Source organism: Xenopus laevis, chromosome 1L, assembly GCF_017654675.1.
Source record: "Xenopus laevis strain J_2021 chromosome 1L, Xenopus_laevis_v10.1, whole genome shotgun sequence".
Taxonomy (NCBI): domain Eukaryota; kingdom Metazoa; phylum Chordata; class Amphibia; order Anura; family Pipidae; genus Xenopus; species Xenopus laevis.
In genome coordinates, this window is record NC_054371.1 from 47,801,319 (window position 1) to 47,821,700 (window position 20,382).

Here is a 20,382-nt window from a genome sequence, read left to right on the forward strand (position 1 = left end):
ACAAACAAAAGCTCTTGCCATCTCCCGACCTGCCGCTAACCATTCAGATCAAATAAAGCAGTAAAAGAACAGATCAGCCGATGTTCTGCCCCTGACAGCAACTGTAGGAAAGTTATGTCCGACAAAAGCTGGTGACAGTCTCCCACTGATATTGTCAGATCGGCAGTACATGCAGAGATATTATCGGTAGCTGACAGAAAAAATGGCAATGGAAAAATGTGGGGACACTCCACACATGGCCCAAAAATCTTACAAAACAAGAGATTCGTACGATAAAATCTTTGCGTCTATGGCCAGCTTAAGAGCAGGGAGAGGACCAATCTGATGCATAGTATCAATAGGTGTTTGTGAAACAGATCATCTTCCTAAATGAATTCAGGGGCCAATATTGCTGTTGGTCCCTGAAATTTTCAGTAGCAAAGTGACTGGTTACAACCCTGTAGGAGAAGCTTAAGTTCAAACAAATGCACTTACAAAAACATTGGAGTGGATGTAAAAGAAGAGAAAAATGACTTACGATTAATATGGTTAATAAAGAAGACTCCAATCTGAGGATCATAGGCAGACTCCCAGCCCCATGGCAACTCATTGCCGACACAGTCAGCAAATGACAAAGGTTTCGTTAGCCTGAGGGATAACAAAAAAAAAAAAAATTACATATTAAAAAAGATCTAGGTGAATATATATATACATATTGGTTCTTCCACTAAATCCTTAGCCAACACACTGTAAATATGACACCATCAATAGGAGGCAATTCTATCAGGAGGCCTCTTATACGCTTTAGTGAAACAGTTAAATCCACGAATAAAAGTGGAATTGTTGGTGCAGGTACACATATGCTTTATGTTTGAATTTTGGTTTGACACCACTTACTCTTTTCTTATAAGTTGTAGAAAAGAATAACTAACACATGAATTATTTACAGAACAGCAACATGTACATAAAATCAAGCAGATGTAATTTGCTCAATAAATCTCAGTGAGGGATTGCTAGTGTCATGCCTAGAAAACAAGCTCATTCATTCTGCAACACACTGTGCAGGAGGATGTGTAGAATACTGAGAGTCTTCTTGATGGAACTGCTGTCATCCGCTGTCTCACCCCTTACAAATAATGAGTTCACAAGGAATGCTAAATGTTCTGAACACATCGAGAAGTTGTTTTTAGCAAAAAGTTGACAAGTCCGCAACTATACAAATTATTTACTATCAGGCTCTCTATTCAAAACCGGATCCACCCAGCCAACGCTAGACAAGGTCAGAGATGTCCAGCCTGTGGTGCACGAGCAATGGAAAACTCCTAACATAACTTTTCAGCTATTCAGGAGTGTTTGGGCACCCATGTGTTCTAAAGGGATGCTGAATATTGCGGTTCAACAGGTGGAAGGAAGCCTATCCAAAGAACCCAATCAGTAACGTCAGAAATTGACTTTATGTCCTGTATAAGGGTGTGGACATGGGCAGAGACAGCAAGTTACTTCCCAATAAATGTCAGTGAATTTATACATTACCTACTTCAAGAAATTACTGCTGAAATACCTGATCCATACCTGTTGTAACCCCCTAACTGCAGTTAGCTCACCGGAACATGTGGGTGGTTCACTCAAAGGGGTAGTTCACCTTTACAAAATATTATTTTCTTTTCATATTCTTCACTTAGATTTTTTGTATGTTAATTTTTTTTTTATGTACTTTTTAATGGCAGCTTGCCACTCTTTCCTTAGTATTTCTGTTGTTGAGTGCAACCCAAAATCCTACTGACAAGGGTTTGAAGTGAACAGCTTGCCATCTGGCCAAGGTATAAAGGCAAATCATCCACTGTCCAGCTAGCCATTCCCTTCAGCCTTATTAGAATTATACTGGGAAGTCAAGGGTGTAACTACAGGAATCAGACCCTGCGGTTTCGGGGAGGCCCAGGGGTGTACAGGGACCAGTGAGGACCTAATTAGTATGCAATGTAAATATATCTTGATAGAATACAATCTAGACCGGAATATGAATAGAGGAAGACCTACACCTAAGATACTGTATATATAGGTACAGCCTGCAAAACATAGACAGCTGCCAAAACTGAAATCAATTTTTAGGAAGAACAGGTGAGTCAGTAAGACAATCCAGTAAATTGTGCTGGCTATCCGGAAACCCCCAGGACCCGAGCATTCTGGATACCAGGTCCCATACCTGTATGATGAATAGAGTAATATTCTGAGACATTTTGCAATTGGTTTTCATTTTCTATTATATGTGGTTTTCGTTATTTAGCTTTTTATTCAGCATTCTCCAGTATGCAATTTCAGCAATCTAGGATTCATATTATTCTAGCAACCAGGCACTGCTTTGAATAAGAGACTGCAATATGAATAGGAGAGGTGCTGAATAGAAAGATGAGTAGTAAAAAGTTGCAATAACAATAAATGTGTGGCCTTACAGAGCATATGTTTTTAGATAGGGTCAGTGACCCCAATTTAAAAGCTGGAAAGAGTCAAAATACCATAAAATATAAATATTGAAGACCAATTGAAAGGTTGCTTAGAATTGGCCATTCTATAGCATACTTAAAGTTAATGTAAAGGTGAACCACCCCTTTTAGAGTTCAAGTATTTATCTGTGATAAATAGCTCTCCATGCCTGACATTCTGCAATGTAAATGTACATAACACACCTATAAATAAATAATATTACTTAACTGTAGGTTCAAATAAAGGACTTTCCTAGAAAGTCCCAAGTTCATAAGGAGTTAGTCAAAGAATCAAGCTCAAATTCCTACTCAGTGCAAGTAAACATTATATTATATCCACAATGCTACATTTAAACAAACAAAAAAAAAGCTTAGAAAGACACTTGGAGGCATAATTTAACAAGCAGCTTGTAAACAGAAAGCAATAACAAGCTTCTTAATTGAGTCAGCAGTCGCTGAAATGGCATATTAGTGGTCTAAAGCTGTCCTATATAGAATTGCCCTAAAGCTACAGACATATATGAGATTCATAAAACCAGTAACCACCCGGGAGGCAATCTCTGCATTTTACACATGGAGCTATAGTGAAACATAGGTGGACTTGACATTATACAGTTCCTCTGATGCTAGCGTTACATACCTGCTGAAAATCATGAATATGAAGCCAATCGGGGCCGTTAAATTCTGCCATGGGGTTAGATCAAATACGCATGTCACTAAGATCTTGGGTTGGACAGACCAATGCACCTTGCCAATATCATATGAACATCCCTCCCCCAAATCACTCAGAAATAACCTTTTAACCAGTTAGCCACATTAAAATATAAAAACAGTTGGGGAGCAACACAACCATGAAAAATGTTCCTGGGTGGTGCAAATAAGGGCTGTGATTGGCCATTTGGTAGCCCCTATGTGGACCTGCAGCCTATAGGATGTTCTGTTTGGGAGTACACCTTTTTTTTATGCAAAAAATGTTTTCCAAACCAGGTTCTTAAAAATAAGCATCTGCTTTGTGGCTACTCTGAGCAACATCCATGGGGTTAGTAAGCAGCATGTTGCTCATGAGCCACTGGTTTAGGATCATTGATTTATGGGAAATAGTTTCTATGGGAAATACATTCTGGTGCTTCTCAATTCTGTGTATGTAAAATAATCTAAAATAATTCCTCTTTGATTTTTTTTTTTGAAAGATTTTATTAATAAACTTTTTCCAATTAAATTTAGATTAAAAATTGGAAGAAAGAAGAAGTAAAGGCAAGAAGAAAAGAAAGATGGGTGTTCCCTTTGCTATAAAACAAGTCTTTTGCTATAAAACAATGTCTCGGTTTACAGTACCAGTCCGTGCATCATCTAACCAGCAGTCCCAAACTTTTCCGAATGTTTCCGGGCATCCCCGGGCTAGGTATGTTAGTTTTTGTCTTGAAAGAGTGTCATTTATTAATTTTATCCAGTAGCTCAGAGTAGGTGGTTCCATGGCTTTCCATGTCAGGAGACAGACCCAAGGAAGAATCCATGAAGGTAAGTATTGAAGTCCAGAAGCGTTGTATTTTTGGGCACTCCCAGAACACATGCATTACACTTTATACATACATCTGGATACCCTTGATATATTCGTGCCAGCCTGTGTGGTGTATAATAAACCCTATTCAGAAATTTTGCGTGGATGAATCTGTCTTTTATTGCAATGTTGGTTTCGGGTATTTGTTCAAGTATTTTTTTCCAGGAGCCTTCATCCAATTCGAGCACATCATGGGCCCACTTGCATTTGATGTGTTTTATGGGATCAAAGTCCCCTTGCAGGAGGATGGCGTAAAACCAGCTGACAGGTTTAGTAAATTCAGGCCTGCACAAATAGCGTTCAAGGGTAGATTCTGTTACGATCAAGGGTTCCATTGCAAATTGGGCTATGTACGCATGCCTGATCTGCAGATACCTGAACAACATACCATTATGTAACCCAAATTCTTGCTTCAATTGGGAAAAATGCTTAAGGTTCTCAGAGGACACTATATCATTGAGACATTTCACCCCCGCGTTAGCCCAAACACTGACATTAGGTATGGCCCTGAAGTGGGCGAGGTTGTTGTTGCCCCAAAGTGGGGTCCAATTCAACCATCTGTCCCCTTTCCTATACTCTGCAGTCACTGTTATAAAGAATATTTGGATCACTGATTTCATGTTTGGGGTCAAGGGGTATATAGAGGGGAGACCTCTATGAAGCTGATTTGCAAGGGCTTCAAAGGAGGAGATCTCTTTGATTTCTTTAACTGAAATATATTTACTAATAGTAATAAAGAAATGTCTATATAAAAACTTGACAGAGAGAGGTCAGAGAACAGCAGTGCCTGACCACACAAGACACAGATTTAGCTCCCTTCAGCACTAAGCATAACTTGGCCACATCATAGAAAGGCTGCAGTCATTTAATTTTATTAATATATGTTCATTTTCCAAAAAACAAAATGTGGCATTACAAAGCAGACGGAAGCCACAGCAATAAAATTACATGTCATCACTCATGACAGATGGTCCAACTACGTGTAAATTAGCAGTTCTTCATATTCATGGAGAATAATTCTTTCTTCTGCCTACAGTTTTATTCATCAAGAACAGATCCAAAGAGATAAATAGTTCTTAACCCTTCTGTCACTAGAATAGCAGGGCAAGTGCATTGCCTTCAGAAACCCAACTTGTGAAGCTACCATTAAGGCATGGTCATGAAAACCACGATTTGTGATGGCAGGCTTTATATAGCTTGTGAAGGTTCTTGTTCATGCAGGTCATGGTAGATCTATAGTAATCAGTCAAATTAACTGGACTTGCTGTATTTTTTTCTCTTAAAGATGTTTTGCTAGTCAACCAATTAGTTTTCTTAATTCATAATTGAGAAAGCCAAATCGGATGACTAGTGAACACATCTTTAAGAGAATAAATACAGCAAGTCCAGTTGGTTTGACTTATCACTTTAAATTTATACAGCTTATTTTTTTATACCAGCTACATTGTTTTTGGAAATACCTACCTGCATCTAAAGTGATCCAGGTGCATTTTGGCCATGTCCTCTACATTCCTACCACACCCAGCAATCACATCCCTTGCTCTTCCTGCTCCTGAGGATTTTGAGTGCCTCCTCTAGCAAGATGTAAGCTACAAATTACTAAAAAGTGGGGGACTGGGCTGTTTCTGCAAGTGATGGGGGAGATGGTGTGTCACCCCCTGAAAAATTTATGTTAAAAACAATTGTATCTGCACTTTTTTGTATGATGTGGTTTGTCATTTATGGTCATGTGAAAAAAGATCTTGTGTAGACAAGTCCTGAGGATTTCATTGGCTTGGAGCAGCATAGCAACTACAAATGCAGTACATGTATGGGATCTATTATTTGGAATGCTCAGGACCTGGGTTCTTGATAAGGGGCCTTTCTACATCGTGCTTTAAGGCCATACATGAGGTTTCTACAGGAGGATGGTTTGTCATATACTCCTTTTCCATAAGCCTTGCAGGTAGGGCCTGTGAAGAAAAGGTTGTTTTACCTTTGAAAATGCTATTATACATTAACATGTCAATACCTACTGCACGTCACAATTCTGTTCTCTAACATTAAGGCATGTATGTAAAGGGTGTCTAATCCACTCAACATCTCGATTAGGCAAACATAAATACAGAAAGTTATAGTGGCAAATACATTTTGTGTAAATTGTGCAGTGAGCAGGGTTGTTACTGGGGGAGGGAGTAGGTAATACTCAACACTATTCTTTTGAATGTTAATTGTATTTAATTATAATACTATAAGCGCTACTCCTGTACCTGCAACCCAGTCTGCCTCCTTTCTTGCCCAACATACTCCAAAGGTTGGTCATAAAAGAAATATCATGGGTCAAAGGAAAGAGAGAAAGCAGTAAATGGAGGATCCGAAAAGATAGACAAGAAAGTATTCTGCACATGGCTTAGATCTAATGCTACTGTATTAATGCTAAGGGGAACTGAAACAAAATCCGTAATGACTATGACTAAAGCAAGATATTCTGGTGCAATAAGAAATCCCTAGGGTGTTTTGTGTTAATGGACTACTACACACACACACACACACAGGTATTCCACCTAATTACAGGAAGCTTTCTTACTAGTGCAATGGAATGATAGGAATTTCTGGCACATCTTCAAGGTACAAGGGTCATAAGACAAGCCAACTGAAATCAGCTGACCTATGAACCAAGACTGTAACTCTGAATCCGCTGTGAGTCTGTTCATGAAACAGGCTGGCCAGAAAAATGCCTTCCCTCAGCAAGAAATATTTGTATGTTATTTTGTATGATTATAAAAAAGCAGTTTATATGATGATGATGGATAAAAATAAGTCAATACACGTGGCTAAAGCCTCAAAAACACTTTAAAAATAGATACATCCTCAGAATTATTTAGCTCATTTAAAGCAGAACCAAACCGTAAGAATGAATATGGCTAGAAATGCTATATTTTATATTCTGAACGTACTGAACCACCAGTCTAAAGGTTCAACATCTTTATACAGGTATGGGACCTGTTATCCAGAATGCTCGGGACCTGGGGTTTTCCGGATAACGGATTTTTCCGTAATTTGGGTCTTCATGCCTTAAGTCTACTAGAAATTAATTTAAACATTAAATAAACCCAATAGGCTGGTTCTGCTTCCAATAAGGATTAATTATATCTTAGTTGGGATCAAGAACAAGCTACTGTTTTATTATAACAGAGAAAAAGGAAATAATTATTAAAAATTTGAATTATTTGGATAAAATGGAGTCTATGGTAGACAGCCATTTCGTAATTCTGAGCTTTCTGGATATGGGGTTTCCGGATAAGGGGTCCTATACCTGTAGTTGTAATGAAAGCTGCCACAGGAGTTCCCCATCTTGGGTTTTAAGAGAAGCTAAATTTGGGATTGCTGCAAATCATGAAGCAGAAAAGGATGTTTGCCTGTCATAAAAGCTGATGCTACAGGGCTGATTATTAAATTCTGATTATTTTACTAATCAGGCGTATATTGTGACATTTATTTTTTATTATATATTTTTTATAACTACTGGACCAGTGCTGTTTTCTCCTGATAGGAGCACAAATAGTCCTTTGCTTCTCATTTAAAGGCACAGACCTTTACTGCAAAGGACTGTGGTTACCTTGGGTTGGTACAGATGCCCAAAACATTATGTACAACATTTCTGCCCTACTTCTTTAGATACGATTTAGTGCTCCTTTAAGGCACCATGAGTAGCCCTGTGGGGTTATCGACGTTTTGTTACACATTATATTGTCATTCAACAGAAACCAGTGCAGGTCCAGATGTGCATTTCAAGGCTGAAATCTGCATGTCACCTAAAGACCTTGATCAGGCGCTTCCTCCACAGCTGAAAAATGCCAGCGGAGAAAATGGTCTGCTGTTTTGTAGGGAAGAATAAAGGAGAAAAAGGAAATAAAACTGCTTTGTCTTCATTTCCCCAGTTTATTAGGTATGTTAGGGGTTACTATCCCTTACAGTTTAGCATATATACTCTACCCATGATTTACAAGCAACATTCTCCTCACTATTCACAATGTAAAAACTAAAATCATCAAATGCAGAGAAAGTAATTAGCAAAGTCTACTGTCTCCAAAACAAGTAACAGTCAGGCCTGGATAATGCTGGCACTGTTGCAAGGGTTCCCCAGTTACTGTGGTTTCAGACTCTCACTTTTCACTCTTTGTAGTAGGCCCTGGCTACTCACATAAAGCAATGAATTAGGATACACGACTAACCTGGAGGAGTGCTGAAAAATTCATGAGAAACTCTAGACATGAAAACAGGAATAGACCCTCAATTTTTTATGAGTTCATTTCCATACTGGACATACACCAAAATAACTCAAAACTTTCACAACAACTAAAGGAGCCTGGATGATTTTATTACAAGATAATTCCAGAAATCAGCTGTTTCAGCTCTTGAACATTTTACAAATAAATAGTGGAAAGTGCCAGTCTAAGTGAAATCCAATACAACATATGAATTTCCCTTCTCCACTGCCAGAAATAGTGTGTGACTGGCCTAATGTGAACTTTAGGCAGTAATGACACATTGCACTAGATAAATATTCATTATATATTCTTTCCTTTACGCGTGTAAGGCGGGGGGAGAAAGTTATTAAAGAACAGGCAACATGAAATCTTTTGCTGATGCGGGCACCTTAACTCACCTTAAAAACAAACAATGTTTTCATTTCACCTTAAAAATGAAGCATATTTATAAATCAATATATGGAAACTTTTTTAAATGACATTTTCATAAATTCTCTTTAAATATCTCTTATTCTCTAACTATTCTCAACTTCTTCAGTTCTGCGTATTTGTTCAGAAGGTTCTAGAGTGGGCCTATACAAGGGATGGATAATTAGTGCAGGTATTGGATCTGTTATTCGGAAACTTGTTATCCAGAAAGCTCCAAATTACAGGAACGCCATCTCCCAAAGATGGCATTTTAATCAAATAATTAATTCTTTATTTTTCCTCTATAATAAAAAAAACAGTACCTGTTTAAGGATAATTAATCCTTAAACCCAGCCTATTGAGTTTATTTAATGTTTCAATTATTTTTTTTAGTAGACAAGGTATGGCAATCCACATAACAGAAAGAGCCCTTATATGGAAAAACCCAGGTTCCAGCCAGTCTGCATAATAGGTCCCATACAAAAACAAAACGCACAATATCGTCCAATCTGATGTAGTTTCATTGAATGAGCAGAAAAGACACCTCTGTGCAGATTTATGGCCAGTCACAGTTTTAGCTGCAAATAGGAGGCTTTTGGGCTGACTGTCAAAGCCCAACTAAGCAATCTAAATTCTTGACTGCCAGCAGTCACAGTATCCACTTTCAATGCTGCACACATCAGAGTGATAAGCTGAAGCTACAACTGCAGTCAGTGCCAAAAACAAAGCTTTTTTTAAGCATTTATAGTGCTAGATGGTCAGGAGTTTTGGATCATACATAAATAATCAGACTACTCAAAGGGGCAAATTTACTAACCTCCGGAAATTTTCCAGCGACGGCTTCACTCACAGCCCAAAACTTCGACAGGCGTAGATTCGCCAGGACAATGCTAATTCACTAAAATCCCAAATTGCGTCCAGGGCTAGTGTTACTGCACCAAGCAGAGCGAAGTTGCGCAAGCGTTGCTTAATTTGCATAGGGCCGAAAGTTAAAGTTCAATATGTTGCGGCAAATACATTACACTACACAAGCCCGGGAAACTCTATAAAATAGAGTTGTTATATTGTTTTACACATGATCCCAGTGTATAGTTTATGTGCCAAATGTTAGGAAATGTAGGGGGGAAGCTGGTTAACCCAAAAAAATTTACACTCTTTTGCAGCCAACCTGAAAAATATTAGACTTAGAAAAATTTTCAACTATTTTTTGAGGAACTCCTATGTACTCTATTGCACTTCGCCTGGTCTGAGGTGGCGAAGGCAAGTCTGGCGCAAGAGGTAAAGTTCAGTAAAGTTCAGCATCTTAGTGAATTTTCGTAGTTACGTCCTTTCGCCAGAGAGCAAATTCACCTGGCGTTAGGGAGTGAAGTACCGCTAGAGTCTATCTCCTTTGCTAGCTAAGTTACGCCAGCGACCGTTAGTAAATTGGTGAAGTTATGACATGACGTCATGCTGGTGAATTTTCGCCATTGTTGCGCCCTTTAGTAAATTTGCCCAAAGACTGAAACAATCATAGCCAAGTGTAATTTCCATGTTGAAGAATTTTACAGGTTTGGACTGGCCTGCCAGATGATCTCCAGATGGACCCCGGACTGGGGTAAGTGGCACCATATGTCTATATAACACATATAATATTAAACAGTACAGGTATTTACTTCTATATATTGTAGAAGTGTATCTGTAGAAATAAATTACCTGGGTGAATAAGAATCTTTACAAACATACTGTGAAAGTGGGCCCTAGTGGATTCAGTCAAACACAGGTAAAATACTAGAACATTCTAAGGCAGTGATCCCCAACCAGTAGCTCGCGAGCAACATGTTGCTCTCCAACCCCTTGGTTGTTGCTCCCAGTGGCCTCAAAGCAGGAGCTTATTTTTGAATTCCAGGCTTGGAAGCACATTTTATTTGCATAAAAACGAAGTATAGTGCCAAGTAGAGCCTCCTGTAGGCTGCCAGTCCACAAAGGGGCTTCCAAATAACCAATCACAGCCCTTATTTGGCACCCCAAGGGACTTTTTCATGCTTGTGTTGCTCTCCAACTCTTTTTACATTTGAATGTGGCTCATGGGTAAAAAAGGTTGGGGACCTCTGTTCTAAGGCAATGCCACAAATTAACTTTAGGTCTATCAATGACTACCGAGCTGCAGTTTTCCTTGTACATGCAGAGTGGTCAGAGAAGAAAATCGAAAGAGTGGCCACGTCTTTAGTTTGTGTCTTGTGTAGGTATCAGGAAGAAATCAGCAAGTCTTACAGAATTATCTTACAATATAACTCGCTAAATAAAAGTTCTACAGCTAAGAAGTTTTTTCCCAACAGAGACTTGAGCCCTTATGCGGCTGGCAACAAAATGAATGGACTTTGCATGCCGTCTCTTGTCTTCAGAAGAGCAAACGGTTTCTTTTTGCTTGCCAGAAGAGAGGAAGAAGAAAGCAATTGCTAAAGGCATATTTGCACGAGACCAAAAGACTCTGAAATTTTAATTAATCACAAACCAACTCTCTCTTGGGCTTGCATTGAATCCAAACGTATTTTATTAATGTAAATATGGCTTTAAAGGGGCAGTACAACAAGCTTCTAATGGTATAAAAAAAATAATATCTGTGTAAATTTAATTCATCTGAAGGTACACTAGGTTTGTCTATTATTTGGTCTGTTTGATTTTACTTCTGAGTCCAATCACTTTGCTTTAAAAGTAACTCTTTTTGGAACAAACAGAAATTGTATCTTTTTAACATGTATCAAATATGGAGACTGTGACTGCTCTTACTCGAAAGAGCATGAGATAACAGTGTAACAGTCTGCACAGCCGGCGAACACGTGGGATTAAATTCAGACAAATTATTTAGAGGGTTTGCAGAACAAAAACATACTTCCATACTTCCCTATAAAGCAGTCAGCTTTATACTTCTGTTCAGCATATACCCTTTATATAATTTGTGCATTTGGTCTGGCCAAACAAAACTTTGCATTTGCAGTAACCGGATTGTCCAAAAAAAGTAAACTGCATTCCTGTCAGACTTCAAAAGGAAAATATTTCTCAAATAGTGTCTTTGAGTTGAAGTGACCGGATTATTGTCATTAAAGGGGTGGTTCAGCTTCAAACAACTAGTTGTTTTAAGATAGATCACCAGAAATAAAGACTTTTTCCAATGACTTTCTATTTTCTATGTGTGACCGTTTTTATAATATTGAAGTGTGAAGTGTCATTTTTCACCTTCTGATTCAGCTCTGGGAGGGGGAGTCACCGACCCTGTAAACTGTTCTAAATGGATACATTTAGTTGATACATTTGTTATCTTTGTCCCTGCTGAGCAGAATCTCTGGGTTTCATCTGTACATTTTTGTGAAATTATAAGAATAGGCAGTTTCAGTCTATTTATTAGACTTGTTTTGAAAACAGGCGTAAATTGATTCTTTACTGCACCATAGCCATCACAAGGTGTCTTTGAAGGAAACTTGCAATGGAAATGTGTAATAATTATTATTACCCTCTCCTTATTTATATTGTTCCATAATATTTTCTATTTAGCGTTCCTGCTCCAGTGGAGCTTACAATCTATGGTCCCTATTAGATTCACACACAGCATGTTCAATTTTATGAAAGGCCAATTGAACTGGCCTGTATGTTTGGGGGGGGGGGGAATAAACAAATCCACATTCATTTTTGGAGCTCAGCTCATACCCACCACCATATTTTGAAGGACACAACAATTTTTGGAGGACAAGATAAATGATAAACATTAGTTGTATGACAGAGATAAATCATTGACGCTATTCTTAGTAGTTTGTTTAATTAGTATTGAGCAATGAAGCTGAACATTAATTAAAGGTATAATTATCACGCAAGGCAACAAATCTGGCTAACTACTGCAAATAGCTGCCTTCTTCATGTAGCTCCTGACCTTTTTCTTTTTACTCAAGGTTTTACTGCTGTGCAAAATATGGCCTTATCACAATGGAATCCACAATGCTCTTTATCTTTCTCATTGCTTACATACCAGCAACCTTATTTCACACAGGTAAACAAGGACCGGATATTAATTCATTTATTGCCCCGATTTATACAGAACTGACACATTTATGCAGGGCTTTACATAGACTGTTCATCATTCACATCAGTCTCACTCCGGTGAAGCTTATAAGCCAAGGTCCATTTCCCATCAAAAGACAATTGGAAGGAAACCCTAGTACCCCAACGTAACCAAAGTAAATATGTATGTATATTTAAATGTATAAAATTACTTATGTACACAGCACTGTATGAAGAACATACCAACTTGAAGAGTGTGCCCTGAATCAAACCTAGGGATCCATAGATGGAAGGCAACACTGTTAACCACAATTCCACTGTAGTAGAAATTCTTTTCTTTTAAACTGCAACTCCCAGAACCTCTAATTTTATAACAGCTGAGTGATTAAAGGTAATTGTAGATTTTTTCTTATAAAGCATTTGTAGCACAGACAAGGATGCAGCTATTTTGAAGTGAAGAGCTCCCTGCAGCAATTCTTTTCTACGGATTCATGGCATATGCTTTGGGCTAACATATATTACTTGAGATGAGGGCAGGAGTGCCCTGACTTTACTAATGTGGGGTCTTCTTTTAGTGATGTTGTCCCATTATGATCTGCATCCATAAAAGCTTTGTTATGATTCTGTTCCATGGAAAATATTACTTAAATATGGATTTATGGGAAAATGTATATTGCTATATTTAATAAACAGTTTCTTATGTAACCTTAACGTAAAAAATATCTGAATGAATAGCATGAAACAGCAGGGTGATTTAGACAAGCTGTTTGTTGATAGTGTCTTGAGATCAACTAATCACCAGCTAAAGGTCTACTGGTAGATGACAATCTTCCTTTTGGGCACCCATAGTTTAGGGGCCGATGTACTATATACAGTACATACACAATAAAAAAATCACAATACAAAACTGATTCGTTCACATTACCCAGAAACAATGTTTTCTGATTGTAAAATGATCACCCCTTCAGCGTTGGCAATTATGAAACACATTTTAGAAGAGTGTCCAACACCCCTAAAAACCACGTGACCTGAGGTACTAATGGATTCTACCAATGACCTGCATTTTATATCTGCTTGAATTCATAAGCTGACTCGCAATAACTTACTCTGTCAGGTAACTATTGAAAGAAAGGCAGATGAGTCGATTTGAGGAAAATCACAGTACTGCAGGTTATGTGCCATTAACCCAACCCATTGCAGTATAACTCAGTTTAGATGTTGTTCACCTTTAAATTAACTTTTAGCATGATGTAGAGAGTGATTTTCTGAGACAATTTGCATTTTCGAGTTATTTAGTTATTTATATACATTGTAGCCTTACAGAGCATTTGTTTTTTAGATGGGGTCAGTGACCCCTATTTGAAAGCTGGAAAGAGTCAGAAGAAAGATGGTAAATAATTCAAAAACTATAAAAGAAAAAATGAAGGCCAACTGAAAAGTTATTTAGAATTCTATAACATACTAAATGTTAACTTAAAGGTGAACCACTTCTTTAAGGAGCTGTCTCTATAGTCTATGCTCCTGGATGACTTTCAAAGACAGGGTAATGAATGCCTATAAGGATACTGGCACATATGCATCTTGTGGGATGTAGCAGAAGGAAAGTTAAAAGCAGAATTTAGCAAATTAAATACTTCTGTTATGTTGAAACATATTCATCAACACAGAACTCTGTTTCTTATTATCTTGTGTATAGAAAACAAAATGGTATGTTGCTGTAACAAGTTAAGTAGCCAATTGTATTTATTAAATCATATAACCCCATTTCTTGCAAACATGGAGTAGCGTCACTACAGGTGATTTGATCTACTTCCTGCCGAAAAAAGAAATGGTGGCACATTGTTTTCTAACAGTCAACCAACTTGTTCTACAGCATAAAAAAAGGCAAGAGTATTTACCTGGACTCCTGCTGTTTGCTATATTCAGAGAGGTTCACATTCCAAACACCCTTTTCAGTTCAATGATTTTCAAATACATAGCACAACAGAAATAAAGACTTTTTTATGTCACTTTCTACATTTTTAAAAATGTTTTCTGTAATTTTAGTTTAAAACGTCATTGTCCATCCTTACCAGTTTCTTAAAAGCAGCTTGGGGGGGGAGTGCATGAGAGTATCTTTCTGATTTAAAATAAGAAGTCCTGTTTTGATCGGTTCAGATAAACATACAGTTTTACAAAGATCCAATGGAAGAATTACAAAAACAATCTTTTAAACAAAGACTTTCTGTAAACAAAAAAAAAAAAAAAAGAGGCTGAGAATAAATTCAGAACTTTCCTGTTTTCTTTACATCTGTCTCATGGCAACAGAAAATACCTTTTTATGGTGAGTGATGGCAGCACAAAAACACCAATTCAAGAAAACCAAAGCTTAAAAAATATCACCGCTCCATTTCACAGTGTAAACAAGCCAGTGACGGAGATTAATGTTTGTGCAAGGGTTTGATAATCACAAAAATGGTAGCAAATCTTATAGCTTAATAACCAACAGCCTAATATAATAGGGAGGAATGTCCACAGCCTGGGTCACTTCCATTACGGTGATAGGAGTATCAAAAAACAGCTTTTTGCATTTGTCTTTAGATTTGCAGCCTGTATTTGACTATGATGGATCTGTTTCATACGCACGCGGAGAAAAGACGATCCACTCCTTTGTGTATCTGAAGTCTGTGAGCGGTGTTGGCCAGCATACTGGGACACAAGAAGTGAATTTCAGTGTAAAAACATGGAAGTATGTATTTTCACACCAAAAATAGTTCCGTGTGTCTACACACAGGTGTATCGGTTGCTGCAGGTATACAAAGGAATAGAATAGATTTTCTCCACCTGCTTTTTGTTTTATGAAAAGCAGATCCCAGCAATTAGATCCATATGCCTGCACCCAGTTTGACGCAGTGGCTCCGGGTGCAGTCACAGGATTAGGGCTGATGCAAGTGTAGGGGTGTAGGAGCCTTGCCCACTGCCACTAAACTGCCTGTATGTGTTTGGAGAATAGGAGGAAACCAATGAAGCACAGGTAGAACTTGCAAATGCCTTTCAGCTAAGCCCTGGTTGAGATCAAACTTAGGACCCCAGTTCTGCAAGCAATCAATGCTAACCAATCTGCCCCTGTGGTAAAAGTTCCTTCCTTTAAACTAATTCCCAGCACCCTGTAATGTTACTCCCTCACTGTTGGAGGATTGCAATTTTAACATCCCTGAAAGATTCCACTAGTTTTATTTTCATAGAAGAGCACTAAATGCGAAGTGTATAAACCCACTCGTTGGCTAAAGTAGCGAGAGAATATAAATGGATGTGAATGAATTCCAGAGCTCAGGGATCAATGAATGCCTTGGTTTAATCATTTTTTTTAATACGTAGTAAAAGTAAACTAGCGCAAGGTATTTATTTATGCTGTTATAAAATGCCCAAGGCATTTCGGAAGACAGCCATTTGCCAATACGTCTGGAAAAAACGACTGGAACACTCACTGTGCTTCTCACTGAGATCTAAAAGTAAGTTGGTCATTTAAGGAAATCAAATATATTTGATCTGTCTGCTTGGTTCCAGGGTTGGGCAACCTGTTGGCCCATCCAAACCAATTCCAGTATCCCACTGACAAAGCCATTTATAAGTCCACACGTTTAAAATAAAGCAATTATTGCACTTTTAATTATTATCTCTAATGGGATTGATCCAACACTCACTTTTATATTAACTGCATAACTGCATGCTACTCCTTCCCACCATTATCACATTAATTTGTCACTGATCATCGCCATCATCAGTCTACCAATGTGTGCTTGTCGTCAGTCACATCACTCTTACGATTCCTGAGGATAAATTTAATAAAGGATGCAGGAGGGTTAAACAAAATGTAAAATCTATTGTGGAAATAAATTGCAAACATGCCTTTCTTGCTATGCAAAGAGCATCTGCCAATCTGGATGCTGAGTGCATGACAGCACAGGAGAGGGATGCTTGTTAGCTCCACTGACAGGTGTTGCTGAATTTACACTTTAGTCCCACAATGTGCAGAGCAGCGTTATTCGGAATGGTACTAGACATAGGCAGACTTAAATGTTGATTCAGCAATGGCAAATTTTAAAAGAGGAGTGAAAGTGCTTTGTTTATCTGTCAAGTGCAGTGGAGACGTTTAATCCTCCCAGTGGCTTTCAGACAGCAAATACACAGACTCACAGCACCAAGGGAGAGTTGGGCCTTAAAAATCCCAAAATCACACATCCAAGAAATAGCCACGGTTTTGCCCAACCTAAAGTCTACTATTATAGTTTAATTTACAATTCCCATAGAAACACCATATGCTGCTAATGCAAGTTTATTTGTGAAGGTAGCTAGTCCTGTCTAAGAACAAAATAGCAATGGAAATACCATTTGGTGCTCAATCAGTCCATAGGTAGTTATGCAGACAGTAGTGATGTGCGGGTCGGGCCGATACCCCCTGGCCCATGGGTCTGGCGACCTTGCACCCCCTTTTGCGGGGGGCGCGTTGAGCTCTTCTTCCTGCTCTCCCCGCCATAACCTTGCACTGCCGGCTTCCGACATCCTTTTTTATAGACGCGCGCCTGATCGTCCGTCCCTTTTGTGATGTCATTCACGGGGCGGCGCGGGTCTATAAATGGAAGCCGGAAGTCAGGCTCGGACGGGTTAGGGTCGGGTGCGAGTCGACCTGCAAATCACTAGTAGACAGCAAGTTGTATATGGAGTGTTAAGCAAAATTTTTGTTAAAGAACAAAGTAAGGAGTCTGGCCTCAGGAATGATAAAAAGCTGATAGGGAAGGCTTAGGGGTAAAATAGAAAGGGCATGTGTTCTAGGCCACCAACACCTCAGGGGGACACTTAAAGGGACACTAAACCCAACAATAAATATGTCCCACTAGGCCCCCTAGTTCTCTATAGAAATTGAGAAAAAAAAAAAACTTAATTACACATGGAGACCAATTCACCTATGACAAAAACTTCATACAAGAGAATTCACAGGTGAGAATGCAGATTTCAAGCACTGTGTCAGCCATCTTGCTCTTACCTTACATACAGAAATTATTGTGTCATTTTTTAAATTTCATTATATTACACTGGAATCAAACATGGGGGATAGCGGACAGACTTGAGTGTTGGGAAACTGTGCTTAATGCTTCCACCTCTAAATGCAGCAACAAAGAACATGGAGCCAGATTTACACAGATCACATGCTATTCTCATTAGAGACTTATTTTGCCTTTTAATGCTGCCCTGGGCCCTGGAGGGCTAGGGGAGGATTTAGGGAGAACTATTGCAACTATGATTTGGTTGGACTACAGCTCCCAGCATGCCTTAACTTTGATAATATGTTACATTATTCTGGGATTTGTAGTGCAGCAACAACTGACTGAAATTTGGTTCAATAGTGCAGTGCAGCAGGGTTTATTATCCCTTTAAGTACATTACATCACAGAAGTATTTCCAACCTTCACCTACTACTACCTTCCAGGTCTGAACGGGAGAATGTAGGGGACCCCAGGAATTGCAGGAAGGTTGGGACCCAATATAAGAGGATAAATACATATAATTCATGTATGTGCAAATTGGCAACCTCCTCCCCAAATGAACATACGGACTCTGATTAATGCACCCTCAGAGCCTTACAATGAAAAAACAGGTGAAAATCACTGGCTTGGGAGAGCTGATGACACAGAGTCCCAGATAAATAAACTTCAGATTCCCTACTTAAGAAAATATAGCTCATAACTAGGGATGGGCGAATTTGACCCGTTTCGCCAAAAATTCACTGCAGGCGAAATGATGGCGACGTCCATTAAAGTCTATGGGCCTTTTTACGTGAATCATTCAATGCAAAAAAAGAAAAGAAAATGCTATAATTGTACATACTGTACATAATATAGTGAATAAAGTACCCCCTCTTGTAAAATATTAGGATATTATAAGTTACCGAGGAGTTTCATGACCATATAGGCTGAGATAACTTCTAATATCCTCATATTTTGCAACTGGGGTACTTTATTTATTATAATACAAAAATTTCAGTGAGTCATGTGACAGAAATGACATCAGAACTCACCGTTTACAACTGATGACATCAGAACTCACCGTTTATAAGGATATAATTTACAAGATATTCATGGCGTTTGTGTATAATACACAAGAGCCATGAATATCCTGTAAATTATATCCTAAATAAAGTACCCCCAGTTGCAAAATATGAGGATATTAGAAGTTACCGAGGAGTTCCATGACCTGTATATAAACACTCGGCCTTTGGCCTCGTGTTTTTATATGGTCATGAAACTCCTCGGTAACTTAGAATATCCTTATATTTTACAAGAGGGGGTACTTTATTCACTATATAACTGTCACTCATTGTGTAAATGCCACTCTCAGTAATCAAGACTGGAACTTAAGGAAAGGACACCCCGAGTCTGTAGTCATGAAACCGTTAATAAAATAGCCATACAATGCATGAAAAACTCCTGGAATGTTATGCACAACCAACCTGCTCAGCAAACATTGGAAAGTTCAGGCCTGGGTCATGGAAGCAATAACAAATAAATAATTCCTACTTCATGGGTCCCTGCATTGGTTTTCTATTCAGTGCTCCACTGTAGGATTCTAAAATACACTCCCCTTTAGCAAGGCTATGAATAAATTATGAGAAGTGAGACAGTGATCAGATGATGCTTTGGGAAGGCATTAAACGCTCATGAAGCAACTCAGAATGTACTAAACCCTTTCACACAAGCATCTACAGCGTAGAACTGAACGCTGCTACTATATAAATAAACTAGAATAGGAACTGCACTGGATCTTTGCCACAGATATTTATCCAGGTGTAACTGGAATAATTGGAGAGCTGGCTTCTGCTACATTGTTTCAATAGTCAGAAGCAGCTGAGCAGAGAATCGCAAGGGACAGGCTGCTTTCAATAGCAATTCCATTTTAAAAAAATGTGTAATTAATGTACAATGAACAAAGAATTATATTTTGTTTCATTGGGCTCAGTTTTATTTTTGAATTTACATCCTTTGAATTTACACTCCTTTAAGAGTTATATTAACCCTACTAATTCATATCCTTATAGATCTTTGCCAAAGAATTTAAAACAAATATTGATTCATGCAGAGAAATCAAATCAGTAATCGATACACTACCAGAAGGCATCTCAGCAAGTGATGTATGCAACAAAGAAGCGTTACGCGTATATTTTTCATAGGAAGTGCACACAAAGAAAATAAACTGTGGCTGAGCTATTGATCGGCAGACAAGTTTTGCCAAGGGCTACAATGAATATGTCTTAAAAAAAAGTAATAAATAATTATACAGGTATAGGGCCGTTATCCAGAATGCTCGGATCCTGGGGTTTTTCAAATAACCTGGATCTTCATACCTAAATTCTACTATAAAAAAATTTAAACATAAAAAACAAAAATACGCTGGGTTTGCTACCAATATGGATTAATTATATCTTAGTTTGGAGCAAGTACAAGGTACTGTTTTATTATTACAGCGATAAAGGAAATCATTTTTCAAAATTTGGATTGTTTGGAAAAAATGGGAGTCTATGGGAGCTATTTTGTAATTTGGAGTTTTCTGGATAACAGATCCCATACCTGTACAAAAATTGCAGAAAATTTGATACAAGTGTGCCCTGTGTAAGCAGCAACATGTGCCATTTTATCATCCA

The 20,382-nt window shown here is 38.3% G+C and overlaps 1 protein-coding gene across 1 annotated transcript in view; it reads right to left on the reverse strand.

Moving 5' to 3' along the window:
* wwc2.L (WW and C2 domain containing 2 L homeolog) overlaps positions 1-20,382 on the reverse strand; it is a 102,429-nt gene that overhangs the window by 66,255 nt on the left and 15,792 nt on the right. Inside the window, exon 2 of the mRNA XM_041589108.1 lies at positions 518-627. Within this exon, the coding sequence (XP_041445042.1) occupies positions 518-627 (110 nt within the window). The remainder of the gene's footprint in view (positions 1-517; positions 628-20,382) is intronic.